Below are 12,445 nucleotides of genomic sequence, written 5' to 3'. Positions count from 1 at the left end.
CTTCCCCTCCTCCCACCCTTCTCCCCCTCCTCCCACCCTTCTCCCCCTCCTCCCACCCTTCTCCCCCTCCCCCCACTCCTCTCCCCCTCCCTCTCCAGTCCACAGAGCAGTCCGGGTTCCCTGCCCTGTGTTAAGTCCTAGGTCCTCCCCCCTCCGTCCATATCTAGGAAGGTGAACATCCAAACTGGCTAGGCTCCCACAAAGTCAGCACATTAAGTAGGATCAAAACCCCCTGCCATTGTCCTTGGTGTCTCATCAGCCCTCATTGTTCGCCATGTTCAGAGAGTCCGGTTTTATCCCATGCTTTTTCGGTCACAGTCAAGCTGGCCTTGGTGAGCTCCCTGTAGATCAGCTCCACTGTCTCAGTGGGTGGATGCACGCCTCGTGGTCCCGAATTCTTTGCTCATGTTCTCCCTCCTTCTGCTCCTCCTTGGGACCTTGGGAGCTCAGTCCAGTGCTCCTGTGTGGGTCTCTGTCTCTATCTCTATCCATCACCAGATGAAGATTCTATGATGATATGCAAGATATTCGTCAGTATTGCTCTAGGATAGGGTCATTTCAGGTTCCCAATCCTCAGCTGCCCAAGGAACTAACTGGGAACCTCATCTTGGGCACTAGGGAGCCCCTCTAGGGTCAAGTCTCTTGCCCACCCTAAAGTGGCTCCCTTAACTAAGAATTGTGGTTCCGTGCTCCCCTATCCACCTTTCCTTTATCCCAATTCTCCTGTTTCCCCAGGTCCCCCCTCCTTCCCTTCTACCTTTTCTCTCCCCATCTCCCCTTACCCCCATCCCACCCCACCCCCAAGATCCCATTTTCTCCCCGGAAATTTGGTCTACTTCCCTTAGCCAAGAGGATAACTATATGTTTTTCCTTGGGTTCACCTTCTTACTTAGCTTCTTTAGGTTCACCTATTGTAGACTCCGTGGTCCTTATTTATGGCTAGAAACCAATTATGAGTGAGTACATCCCATATTCATCTTTTTGGGTCTGGGACACCTCACTCAGGATAGTGTTTTCTATTTCCATCCATTTGCATGCAAAATTTGAGAAGTCATTGTTTTTTACCGCAGCGTAGTACTCTAGCGTGTATATATTCCATACTTTCTTCATCCATTCTTCCATTGAAGGGCATCTAGGTTGTTTCCAGGTTCTGGCTATTACAAATAATACTGCTATGAACATAGTTGAACAAATGCTTTTGTCATTTGATAGAGCATCTCTTGGGTATATTCCCAAGAGTGGTATTGCTGGGTCCAGGGGTAAGTTGATCCCGAATTTCCGGAGAAACCGAAACACTGACTTCCACAGTGGTTGCACAAGATTGCATTCCCACCAGCAATGGATGAGGGTACTCCTTCCTCCACAGCCTCTCCAGCAAAGGTTATCCTTGGTGTTTTTGACTTTAGCCATTCTGACAGGTGTAAGATGATATCTCAAAGTTGTTTTGATTTGCATTTCCCTGATTGCTAAGGAAGTTGAGCATGACCTTAAGTGTCTTTTGGCCATTTGAACTTCTTCTGTTGAGAATTCTCTGTTCAGTTCAGTGCCCCATTTTTTAATTGGGTTAATTAGCATTTTAAAGTCTAGTTTCTTGAGTTCTCTATATATTTTGGAGATCAGACCTTTGTCTGTTGCGGGGTTGGTGAAGATCTTCTCCCAGTCAGTAGGTTGCCTTTGTGTCTTAGTGACCATGTCCTTTGCTTTACAGAAGCTTCTCAGTTTAAGTAGGTCCCATTTATTCAATGTTGCCCTTAATGTCTGTGCTTCTGGGGTTATACATAGAAAGCGATCTCCTGTGCCCATCTGTTGTAGGGTATTTCCCACTTTCTCTTCTATCAGGTTCAGTGTGTTCGGGCTGATATTGAGGTCTTTAATCCATTTGGACTTGAGTTTTGTGCACGGTGAGAGATATGGGTCTATTTTCATTCTTCTACAGGTTGACATCCAGTTGTGCCAGCACCATTTGTTGAAGATGCTTTCTTTCTTCCATTGTATACTTTTAGCTCCTTTATCGAAAATGAGGTGTTCATAGGTTTGTGGGATAAAATCCGGGTCTTCTATACGATTCCATTGGTCGACTTCTCTGTTTTTATGCCAGTACCACACTGTTTTCATTACTGTAGCTCTGTAATAGAGTTTGAAGTCAGGGATGGTAATGCCTCCAGAAGATCCTTTATTGTATAGGATTGTTTTGGCTATCCTGGGTTTTTTGTTTTTCCATATAAAGTTGATTATTGTCCTCTCCAGATCTGTGAAGAATTTTGATGGGATCTTGATGGGGATTGCATTGAATCTATAAATTGCCTTTGATAGAATTGCCATTTTTACTATGTTGATCCTCCCAATCCAAGAGCAAGGGAGGTCCATCCATTTTTTGGTATCCTCCTCAATTTCTTTCTTCAATGCCTTAAAGTTCTTGTCAAATAGATCTTTCACTTCCTTGGTTAGATTTACCCCAAGATATTTTATGCTGTTTGTGGCTATCGTGAATGGTGAAGCTTCTCTGATTTCCCTCTCTGCTTCCATATCCTTTGTGTATAAGAGGGCGACTGATTTTTTGGAGTTGATCTTGTATCCTGCCACATTACTAAAGCTGTTTATCAGCTGTATAAGTTCTTTGGTGGAGTTTTGGGGTGCTGATTCTTTTTTGTATTGTCTAATATCCTCACCTTCCTGGATATTATGGACTTTGTGCCTGATCTTATATTTGCCAAGTTATTTGTTGATATGGTTTCAGCCCCACAACATAGCTTCATTTAGAAGGGAATATTTTTCTTTTATCCAACTACTTAACTATTGTACTAAAGTCTCTTGTAATCCCATTTCAGGTATAGGATGTATTATGATTCAGGTATAAAATAACCTTGAAGGTACTTGGGTCTAAGACTTAGTTCCCATCTGGTGGCACTGTTGAGAGGCGATTGAATCATGAGGGTGCTAACTTTATCAGTAAGTCAATCATTGATGATCATAGGTAATGATCTTAGGTGATGATCATAGGGTTACTGGAAAGTGGGGCCTGCTTGGAAGAAACAAGTCACTGGGTACATGTCCTTGAAGGGTAGGTCCTGTCCCTGGAACCTCTCCCTCTGTTGTATGACAAAACTGTCTTTGGGGAGATCCAATACACATATACTCACTCCAGATAGGAAGCCCACAACAGAACAAAGTATGGATACCATCAAAGTCCAACTTGACAAACCAGTGAGTTTTATTTGGATTACTTACAGGAGTATGGGTGAGAAGTTACTTACAAGAGCAGAAGTGACTCAAAGACAGCTGCCTCACCAAGATTCACCCCAGCATGGGTGACAGCTCATAAAAACTGAGAAACCTGGAGCAAACTGTACAGCTTGCAGGCAGTTCAGCAGGTTGGAATGTGTTCTTTCCAAGAAACTCTGGTTTAAACTTTTTCATTCAGCTTGGCTGCTTTCTGTTTCCCCAGGCAGCTCGTCTGGTCTCAGAGACATCTTTGTAACCTCACTTGCCTGAGAGTCTTGCAGTTTTATTGTTTACTCTGGGAGGGAGGGGCCTAGTGAATCTGGTCAGTCTCAGGGACTTCCTGAATTTATTTTCAGTTCTTTACCTTCCTGCTTTAAGAAGCATTTCTTCAAGATGCATAGGACACTTAGATGCTAGCTTCCTCTTCTCCCCTTTGTTTCATTCATGAGTAAGTGACTCTGCCCCCTTTTCTGGTCACTCTTCCCTCTCTGTCTTAATGTTCTGCATCATCACAGTTGTGGAGCCAGCCACCTGTTAGCTGAAGCTCTGAGCCAAAACACACCTCTCCTCTTCTCAGTTGCTTCTGGCATTTATCCAAGTGCTAGACTACCAACTATAGCCAGAGTGCTCCTCTCTGATGGCAAGAGGGCTTCCCAGGGCTCTGAAAGCCTAGCAGAGCAGCCAGTCTCTTAAGCTACCAACCTCTCCTGTTTCTTGTCTCAAATCAGCAACTATTGAAGAGGAGAAGCAATTGAAAATTACGTGCTTGCTTTACCGTGTTTACATAGTCTCTTGGGGTTCAGTGGGTGACTTTTCACTACCTTGTTAATGTCTATGTGTTTTCATGGAGACAGTTTTTATATTTTTGTCTAGATTTTAAAAAATCCTTGTTGGGAGTATTAATGAGAATTACCCATCTGCCATTACTAAAAGAAGAAGTTCACTTTATTTTTCCTTGTTTTAATTTCAGAATGTTAACATTGAGATTTATTTATGTGCACATGTGTATAGGTATGTGCATATGTGTACAGGTGCCTGAAGAGACCCTGGATCTGGAGTAACTTCCTGTGTGAGTGCTGGGGACTAAACTTGTATCCTCTGGAAGAGCAGTATGCACACTTGACTGTGGGGCCTTCTCTCGAGCCCTCAGACTGTTTTTGTTTGTATAACTCCATAGGTTTTAGGTATGCATATCTTCCTCTACTATTTCTGTAATAGTACTCACACAAGCCAATTAATTAATTTCTAATGATATGTTAGGAATACTCCAGAACCTGCAGTTAAATATTTTGTAGTTTCCCACTTTCATCTCTATTTTCTCTTTGAGAAATCTCATAAATCTGTGCCTTTAAATTCATCTACATGAATTCATTTACTGTCTTACTTTGGTTTTCTATTATTGTGATAAAACACTGTGGCTATGAGCAGCCTGGGGAGGAAAGGGTTTATTTGGTTTACATTTCTTGACTCGCAGTCCACTAGGGGAAGCCTAGGCAGGACCCTGCAGGTGGAAACTGAAGTGGAAGCTATGAAAGAACCCTGCTCACTAGCTTGCTTTCCATGGCTCACTCAGCCGGCTTTGTTGAACCAGCAGGGCCACCTGCTGAGAGGAGCCCCCCACTTCCTATATGTTGTGTCTTCTCACACCATTCATCAAGTTTGCCTGTAGGTAATTTGATAAAGGTATTTTATTAACTGAAGTTTTTCTTCCCAGATGGCTCTAGCTTGTATCAAGTTGATAAAAATCTAACTAGGGTACTTAAAGAGTATGAGATCTGTATATGTAGCGTTCTTCTTGTGGTATCTATTTATGTCTTAATCAGCAGACCTAAAATTGAGCTTGTAGAATTTCTTTTTGTTGTTTTACATTTATTTATTTTATATGTGTGTTTGGGTGCATTTCCTGGTGTGTGTGTGTGTGTGTGTGTGTGTGTGTGTGTGTGTGTGGTGTGTGTGCACACACAAAACTTGGCAAGAGTTGTCTCTCTCCTACTGTGGGTTTTGGGGAATCAAGCACAGATCGTTACCCATGGAGCAAGAGCCATCTTGCTGGCCTGCTTATGGCATTTCTCCCAACATATGGATTTCCTTCACTGTCTTCTCTGCCAAGGTGTTTCAGTGTTTTCCTGGCTTAAGAATTATCCAGATACCGTTGGTTCTTATACTACATATTCTCTTATGTAGTCTTGTTTATTTTATGTCATAAATACTTCTTGAATGTATCCACTTTTCCCAGCCACACTGCGCCAGTACTGGTCCCAGCAGTTGTGATGGTTTGCTCTGGTAAGCACAGTAGCTTTTCAGGGTTTCCTTTTCCTTGCTTCCCTCTCATGGTGTGCTGCTTCTCTACTTCTAATTCTATTTCAACTCTTAGTAGGCAGGACATTTTAAAGCATTTACAACTACACTGTATTTCTTCTTATGTTTAAAGGGTCTGGTGCTTTGCCTAATTGAGCTGCCTATTTACTGCCAGAGCAAATCTACCTCTTTGCTACAAGCAAACGGATCGTTCTTTTAGTTCTCTTTTTCAGCATGTTTCTCCACACTTCCCAGTGCTGGATGCTGGGACTGCTCTCTTTATTATGCTTCTTGCTTTCCTGTCTTCTCCTATTGCAATCTCTGTATAGGTTTTTCTTTCTCTTTAAACAGGCTGTTACTTCTCAGGAAAGCTTTCTTCAACTCCTCAGTTATTATCTGCTAGGGCTCTCATCATTAGCTCTCATCACAATTTTAACAACAGAATTAGCAGAATATAAGACTCATTCCTGGTCTTGATTGGTTGCTAAGTCTCTAGCACTCAGCATAATCCTTGAATGTGATTGGCTATTTCTTGACTGTCTAAATGTCTGAGAAGAGCAGTGGCCATTTGAAGGTAGAGAACCAGATCTTTGATTTTTCCCAACTACTCAGTCCTTAGCCTGACTCTGGTCCTTAACAAATGTGAATGAAAATATTCTTTCAGCCTAGGAATTTGATTCTTGAAAACACCGGATCTGAGAGTAAATGAGGTAGAGTCAGCATGGAAGCGCTTCAGCATTCCCTGCCCTGCTGTATCCTGGCTCATCAACACCACAGGCACAATAGGGAGCAGCACCAGTGGGCCACCAGCTCACAAATGACATGGAGGCTTATTAATTATGAAAGGTTGGCCTTAGCTTAGGCTTGTTTCTAACTTTCTCTTATAACTTAACCCATTTCTATCAATCTACCTGCTGCCACAAGGTGGCTTTTACCTCTACTTCTGCATGTCCTGCTTCCTCTGCAACTTGTGACTTTCCTACACCTAGATTCATCTCCTCCTTTCTCTCTGCCCAGAAATTCTACCTAAGAGCTTCCTGCTTGTGAAAACAGAGTTGTAGAACAGGTGAGCTTAGGTTTTAGGACAAGAGCAGTGAAGATGTGGGCAAGGTGCTGTTCCTTCTATGAACTCAAGGGTAGTGTAGAGAAAGATACTGGGTGGACAGTGGTCATTATTTAAATGGTCGTTTGCACAGTAACTTGGTAAATTGTACAAATAAAAGCTGCTTAAATAATTTAAATTTGTATGATGGTCATGTTGTAATTGACTTTTATTATATAAGGAAATAATACCAGAAAGGTTAGTTTTCTCAAGATCACAAAAATTTAACTTTATGACAAGTATCATGATATTCTGAAAATTTTTCTCTGCCAGTCACAAAGTTGCTGTATAAGTGAAATTCTCACAATTTCCATGATTGAGCAAAAAAAAAATTCTGTTCTGCCTTTATATTATACATACATCCTTAAAACTTACAGGCTTCTAGAGAAGTACAGTTATCTTGGTATTTGGTAAGGCTCCTTAGGTTATTTTTTAGCCTTTGATGTACTAAAAGTGTATGTTTTAGTATATGCTTTAAATTTGAATATGCATGCTCACATTTTTAAATGTTTATGAATATAATTTATTGTTTAGAAACATCCTTATGTTTAAGAAACTCCCTTAAATTTAGTTTACTTCATGGTAATTTATTCTCTGATCAGTTGTATCAAGGGGAAAGAAGCCACATTTATACTTTTTTTTTTTTTTTTTTGAGACAGGGTCTAACTGTGTAACTCTGGCAGGCCTGATCTTTCTCTGTAAACCAGGCTGGCCTGGAACTCACAGAGATCCTCTACCTCCCAAGTGCTGGGATTAAAGGTGTGTGCCACCACATGGACCATTTGTATGTTGTAATATGAGCGGCGGGCTGTGTCCCGCCACCCGGCTAGCTTTACCCGAAATAATTACACGGAAACTGTATTCTTTTAAACACCGCTTGGCTCATTATATCTAGCCTTTTCTCGGCTAACTCTCACACCTGGACTAGCCCATTTTTAATAATGTGTGTAGCCCACGAGGTAGGCTTACCAGAGAAGATCTTAACCTGCTTCTGTCTGGAGTAGGAGAATCATGGCGACTCCTTGACTCAGCTTCTTTCTCCCAGCATTCTGTTCTGTTTTCTCCGCCTGCCTAATTTTATGTCCTATTAAAGGGCCAAGGCAGTCTCTTTATTTAACCAATGAAATTAACACAAAACAGAAGATTCTCCCCCATCATTTGTACATTCTTAAGTATTTCCTTTTATATGAGAATGTATAAGTTTATTTATTTATTTATTTTAGATTTGTTCTATTTTTAATTATGTGTAGTCATGTATGTATCTGTTTTGAAGTATGTGCATATGAATGGAGTTACCTGCAGAGGCAAGAAGGATCCATTGTATCCTTGGAGCTAGAGTCACAGGTAGTTGAGAGCTGCCTGACCTGGGTGCTGGGAATTGAATTCAGGTCTTCTGCCAAAGCTGTACAAGCTCTTAGCCACTGAGTTATCTCTCCAGCCCTTATTTTTGAAACAGAAATACAGGAAATGAGAATACATAAAATTGAGCTTTAACATTATTATGTTCAGTAGGATGACATTTACATATTGACATTAGCAGTGTAAAAGTTCAAATCCATCAAAGCCACCTACTCTGTTCTTTAAAGGTTTACATGTGCTTTATCATTTTCATCCAGTAAAGCAAAATAGCATTATATTATATAAATTCTTAAAACATTTAAGATTTCTTAAGAAATTTATCATCAAATGAATTAAATATTAGGGACAGATTAATACAGTCCTCTTAAGTAATAATGGTGCATACCCCTAAAAGTTATATTTAGTGATTTGTGGAGTATGACTGTTGGATTTCTGCAACCTTGGCTCTTTTAAACATTACCCTTCTGACCTCTCATCTCTGTAAATAGCTGATTCTTTCTGATCATACAGGAAGTCCTGCATGTTGCAAGCGTGGAAATGCAGCTAACGGCTGCAGTGTCATTTCTGACCATTCTACAGGAAGAGTCAATGTCAGTCCACACCTATGCACACTCCTTCCTGCAAATCATTCTCCTGAACCTGGAGCACAGGGACACAGGTCAGGTCCACGTGTACTTAATTACGCTCTTGTTTATGGCAAATGGCTGTGGTTCATTTGCCATCTATGGGTCTGATGAAAATAGCTGGGGTCCCTCTAAGAAATGCCCTGGGAGAGAGAGGGAACACACTAGAGCGTTCTCGGGGGTCTTCTTTCCTTAGATGTTTTCCTTTACATTTATGTTCATGGAGTTATCATACAGTGAGAACAGAATACCTTGAGTTAGAATTATCTCCCTCAAATTATATTTCAGTTTTTTAAATTTTCTAAAGTTAGTCAAGACAAAAGTTGTGGAAAATGTCTTAGAACGGTAATAACAATTATTACTTGTACTTTGTAATACAATGTTATTGCAGCTGTTAATGGATGAGTTGAGAGTGCATTTGCACCTGAGATGTTTTAACCCGGCATGTCATGTCTGTGCCCATTAGGTGTCAGCAATGCATGGCTGGAAACGCTTCTCACTGCAATAGAATTATTACCAAAAGAAACCCTGAGGCATGAGGTAATACTGTGTTTTTTCTTTTTGTAAATAGTCAACTTTATGATTTTTTTAGTAATAAGATTATTTTCCATTGTGAAAGCAACAATACTCATTGCAGAAAATTTAAGTAATTTGGAAAATGTAAGAGAGAAAAATAATGTATACTTCTGTAGTTAGTTGCTTGTAAGTGCTTGATAGATATCCTTCAGATTTTCCCCTCTGTGGTCACTGCTTGTCATGTCAGTAATCGTAATGAATCTGGGTGTGGTCACTTTTCACGGAGCATTATTTTCTGTGCATAGTTGCAAATTATTTTATTTGTTACATTCTGGAAGCTATTTTGAGCCTTAAGTTTTGCTATTGAAATAAGGCATCTCGGTAGAGCTTTAGGTAGCTCTTTAACTGTAGCATCCACACAAGTGTCACCTGGTGAAAGGATATTAAGATTCTTAAACTCTACTAAATATGTGAAATGTAGTCACCCTGAGTTTTTATTAAAAATAGTGTTCCACTGGGGATGTGGCTTAGTTGGTAGAGTGCTTACCTAGTGTGCACTAAAGCCCAGATTTGATCCCCAGTTCATATGCATATGACCGCATGCATGTGAACCAGGCACAGGGTCATATGCCTGTAATTCTGGTGCTCACAAGGTGAAGATAGGAAGATGAGGAGTTCAAGGTCCTTCTTGGCTGCATTCTGAATTCAAGGTCAGCCTGGGTTACATGAGACCGTGCCTCAAAATCAATTAACAAAAATGGTGTTCCAATTTAATTTGATAGGCTAAAGGCACACCTGCATTTTAATTGGAAAATTTAAATTATACTGTCTGCTGCTTTTTCATATATTATATCAAATTAGTTGTATTTTTTTCTTTTTTGAGACAGGGTTTCTCTGTAACAGTTTTGGCTGGACTGTAACTCACTTTGTAGACCAGACCAGCCTCTATTCACAGAGATCCTCCTGCCTCTGCCTCCTCAGTGCTGGAATTATAAGGGTACACCACCACTGCCCAGCTAGAGAGCTTCTGTATCTTTTTTTTATTGTTTTAGTTGTGCTTATTCTTTAGAAATTATCTGATCATGTCCTTTAGCACATATATATATGTAAATATATACCATCTCTCTGCCATCTTTTGTTATGTTTGTACCTATTTGTATAAGAATTATTGCCTTTTAATTTCCAGTATGGTTCATTCTGTCCATCTTGAAAGGTTTTATTATAAATTAAGATGACAGACTAGAAAAAATAGACAGCAAACTGTCCTCAAGCAATCCTGACTATTATCCCTGTATATATTTCTTTACAAACATACCATGGTAAAATGTTATTCACTGAAATATCTTCTACCGACTGATTTTATTGTGTCTTTTGTCATTATAGTTTTTATTCTATCACGACACTAGAATACTCTTTAAGATGACATGTTTTAGCCAGTTAAAAAAATCTGTACCTGATGGCAAGTATTTAGACATACACATATTGAACTGCTGAGCACAGTGCGGAGATGTTTTCTTTGTGTTTTTGAAGAACAGTGTAAATGTAAATGAGGCCGTTGCTACTCAAGAGTGCTCAGCATTTTTAGCATGTGCTCTTTGATAGATTCCTTGTGATGAGAAATAGCAAGGTTAAAAATTGAAGAGTTGGTGCTAGGATAGTAGACCACTATTCATAATTCTTTACAGTGCTATTGAATGTTTGAGTGCATAGTATGTGCATAATATAGCACAAGACTTTGGTCATTACATAACAGAATTTCAAAATAGATTTTTCTGTATTCTTTAGGATAAATATAAAACTTCTTCTGAAATAAAATTCAGAGTATCTGGTAATTGATTTGCTTTTCTCTGTTAAAAATGTGTTTTTTTTAAAATTGTCTTTGTATGCACTCAGATCACTGCAGCATTTGCCATGAGCTTTACTTCAGTGTCTTCTTCTAATTGGTTTTAATTCCATAGTTTGACATCTTACCTTAGCCAAGAAGACAAAGAAACTGCTCCAGGTCAAGAATTGCTGTGTATCTCAGTTGTAATGAATGTTCTTTAAAAGTGTTCAAAACATGAAAATGTTCTTTGAAGAAGTTGATGACTTCCTACATTTACTCTAACTTGTTTCCTTTCAGATTCTGAATCCACTTGTTTCCAAGGCACAACTTTCCCAAACTGTCCAGTCGCGTTTAGTTAGCTGTAAAATTTTAGGAAAACTAACCAACAAATTTGATGCCCATAGGTAAGTAAGTATATGTAATTTTGTCTTTTTTATCAAATGAGTTTATTTAAATATGTAATGACTGTGTCAACAATGGTTACTTTTGTATTATTCCACATTATTCACAGACTTAACCATTCTAGCTACCCTTCTCAGACAGAAATCTACTTGTTGGAAGCATTTCTTCTCAGTTTCATGGATTTTCTGATCAAGTCTTCTCTGTCCTATACCATGTTTTCTTGTGAAGCTAAAATAGCATTATCTTGGAACTTCCAAAATCATGTCAGGTAAACCTGACATAAAGATAGGGTTTCTTTTTTGTTTGTTTGAGTTTTGTTTGTTTGTTTTTCGAGACAGGGTTTCTCTGTGGCTTTGGAGCCTGTCCTGGAACTAGTTCTTGTAAACCAGGCTGGTCTCGAACTCACAGAGATCCATCTGCCTCTGCCTCCCGAGTGCTGGGATTAAAGGCATGCACCACCACCATCTGGCCAAGATAGGGTTTCTTACATCACTATTATGAATCCCTTATTTTGAATAATTTCATATTAGAGCCTGTCTACAGGTACATGCTGCTCTCTACCTCGATAACAAATGACACATGTTCACACTTGATGTGTTGTGAAGTATAATAACATGAGAGTGAACATCAATCAAAACAGAAGTATATTTTGACTGACAATTGCCAGAATCAGACATTACATTGCTAAAGACTTTTGAATTAGCTGTTGACATTTAACTGCTAAGACAGATACAAGTAACTGATGATAGTGTTCAAAGTTAAGAATTTATGTAAAAATGCATTATAACCAGGCAGTGGTGGCACACGCCTTTAATTTCAGCACTCGGGAGGCATCTCTGTGAGTTCAAGGCTAGCCTGGTATACAAGAGCTAGTTCCAGGATAGGCTCCAAAGCTACAAAGAAACCCTGTCTTGAAAAACAAAAAACAAAACAAAATAATGCATTATAAACTGCTAAACACAATGTTAAAGTATATGGTTAGTAAGGCAGTTATGATTTTAAAGAATGTTTTAATATTCTTTAACAATGTCATATATATACATATATATATATTTGTATACATACATACATTCATATAGATATATAAAACATATCTAA

The 12,445-nt window shown here is 39.3% G+C and overlaps 1 protein-coding gene across 4 annotated transcripts in view; it reads left to right on the top strand.

The window, feature by feature from the left end:
* Ppp4r4 (protein phosphatase 4 regulatory subunit 4) overlaps positions 1-12,445 on the top strand; it is a 100,635-nt gene that overhangs the window by 44,640 nt on the left and 43,550 nt on the right. For 3 of the 4 annotated variants that reach the window (XM_041633446.1, XM_041633448.1, XM_041633449.1), the window contains 3 exons: positions 8,492-8,639; positions 9,071-9,144; positions 11,243-11,349. In XM_041633446.1, the coding sequence (XP_041489380.1) occupies positions 8,492-8,639; positions 9,071-9,144; positions 11,243-11,349 (329 nt within the window). The remainder of the gene's footprint in view (positions 1-8,491; positions 8,640-9,070; positions 9,145-11,242; positions 11,350-12,445) is intronic. The other variant, XM_041633450.1, reaches the window with a different exon arrangement.

This window comes from Microtus oregoni, unplaced genomic scaffold (genome assembly GCF_018167655.1).
Source record: "Microtus oregoni isolate MIOR12 unplaced genomic scaffold, Mior012 000043F_ref0000047, whole genome shotgun sequence".
NCBI lineage: Eukaryota > Metazoa > Chordata > Mammalia > Rodentia > Cricetidae > Microtus > Microtus oregoni.
The sequence above is the reverse complement of the archived record's forward strand: the minus strand, read 5'-3'. Positions and strand labels throughout refer to the sequence as shown.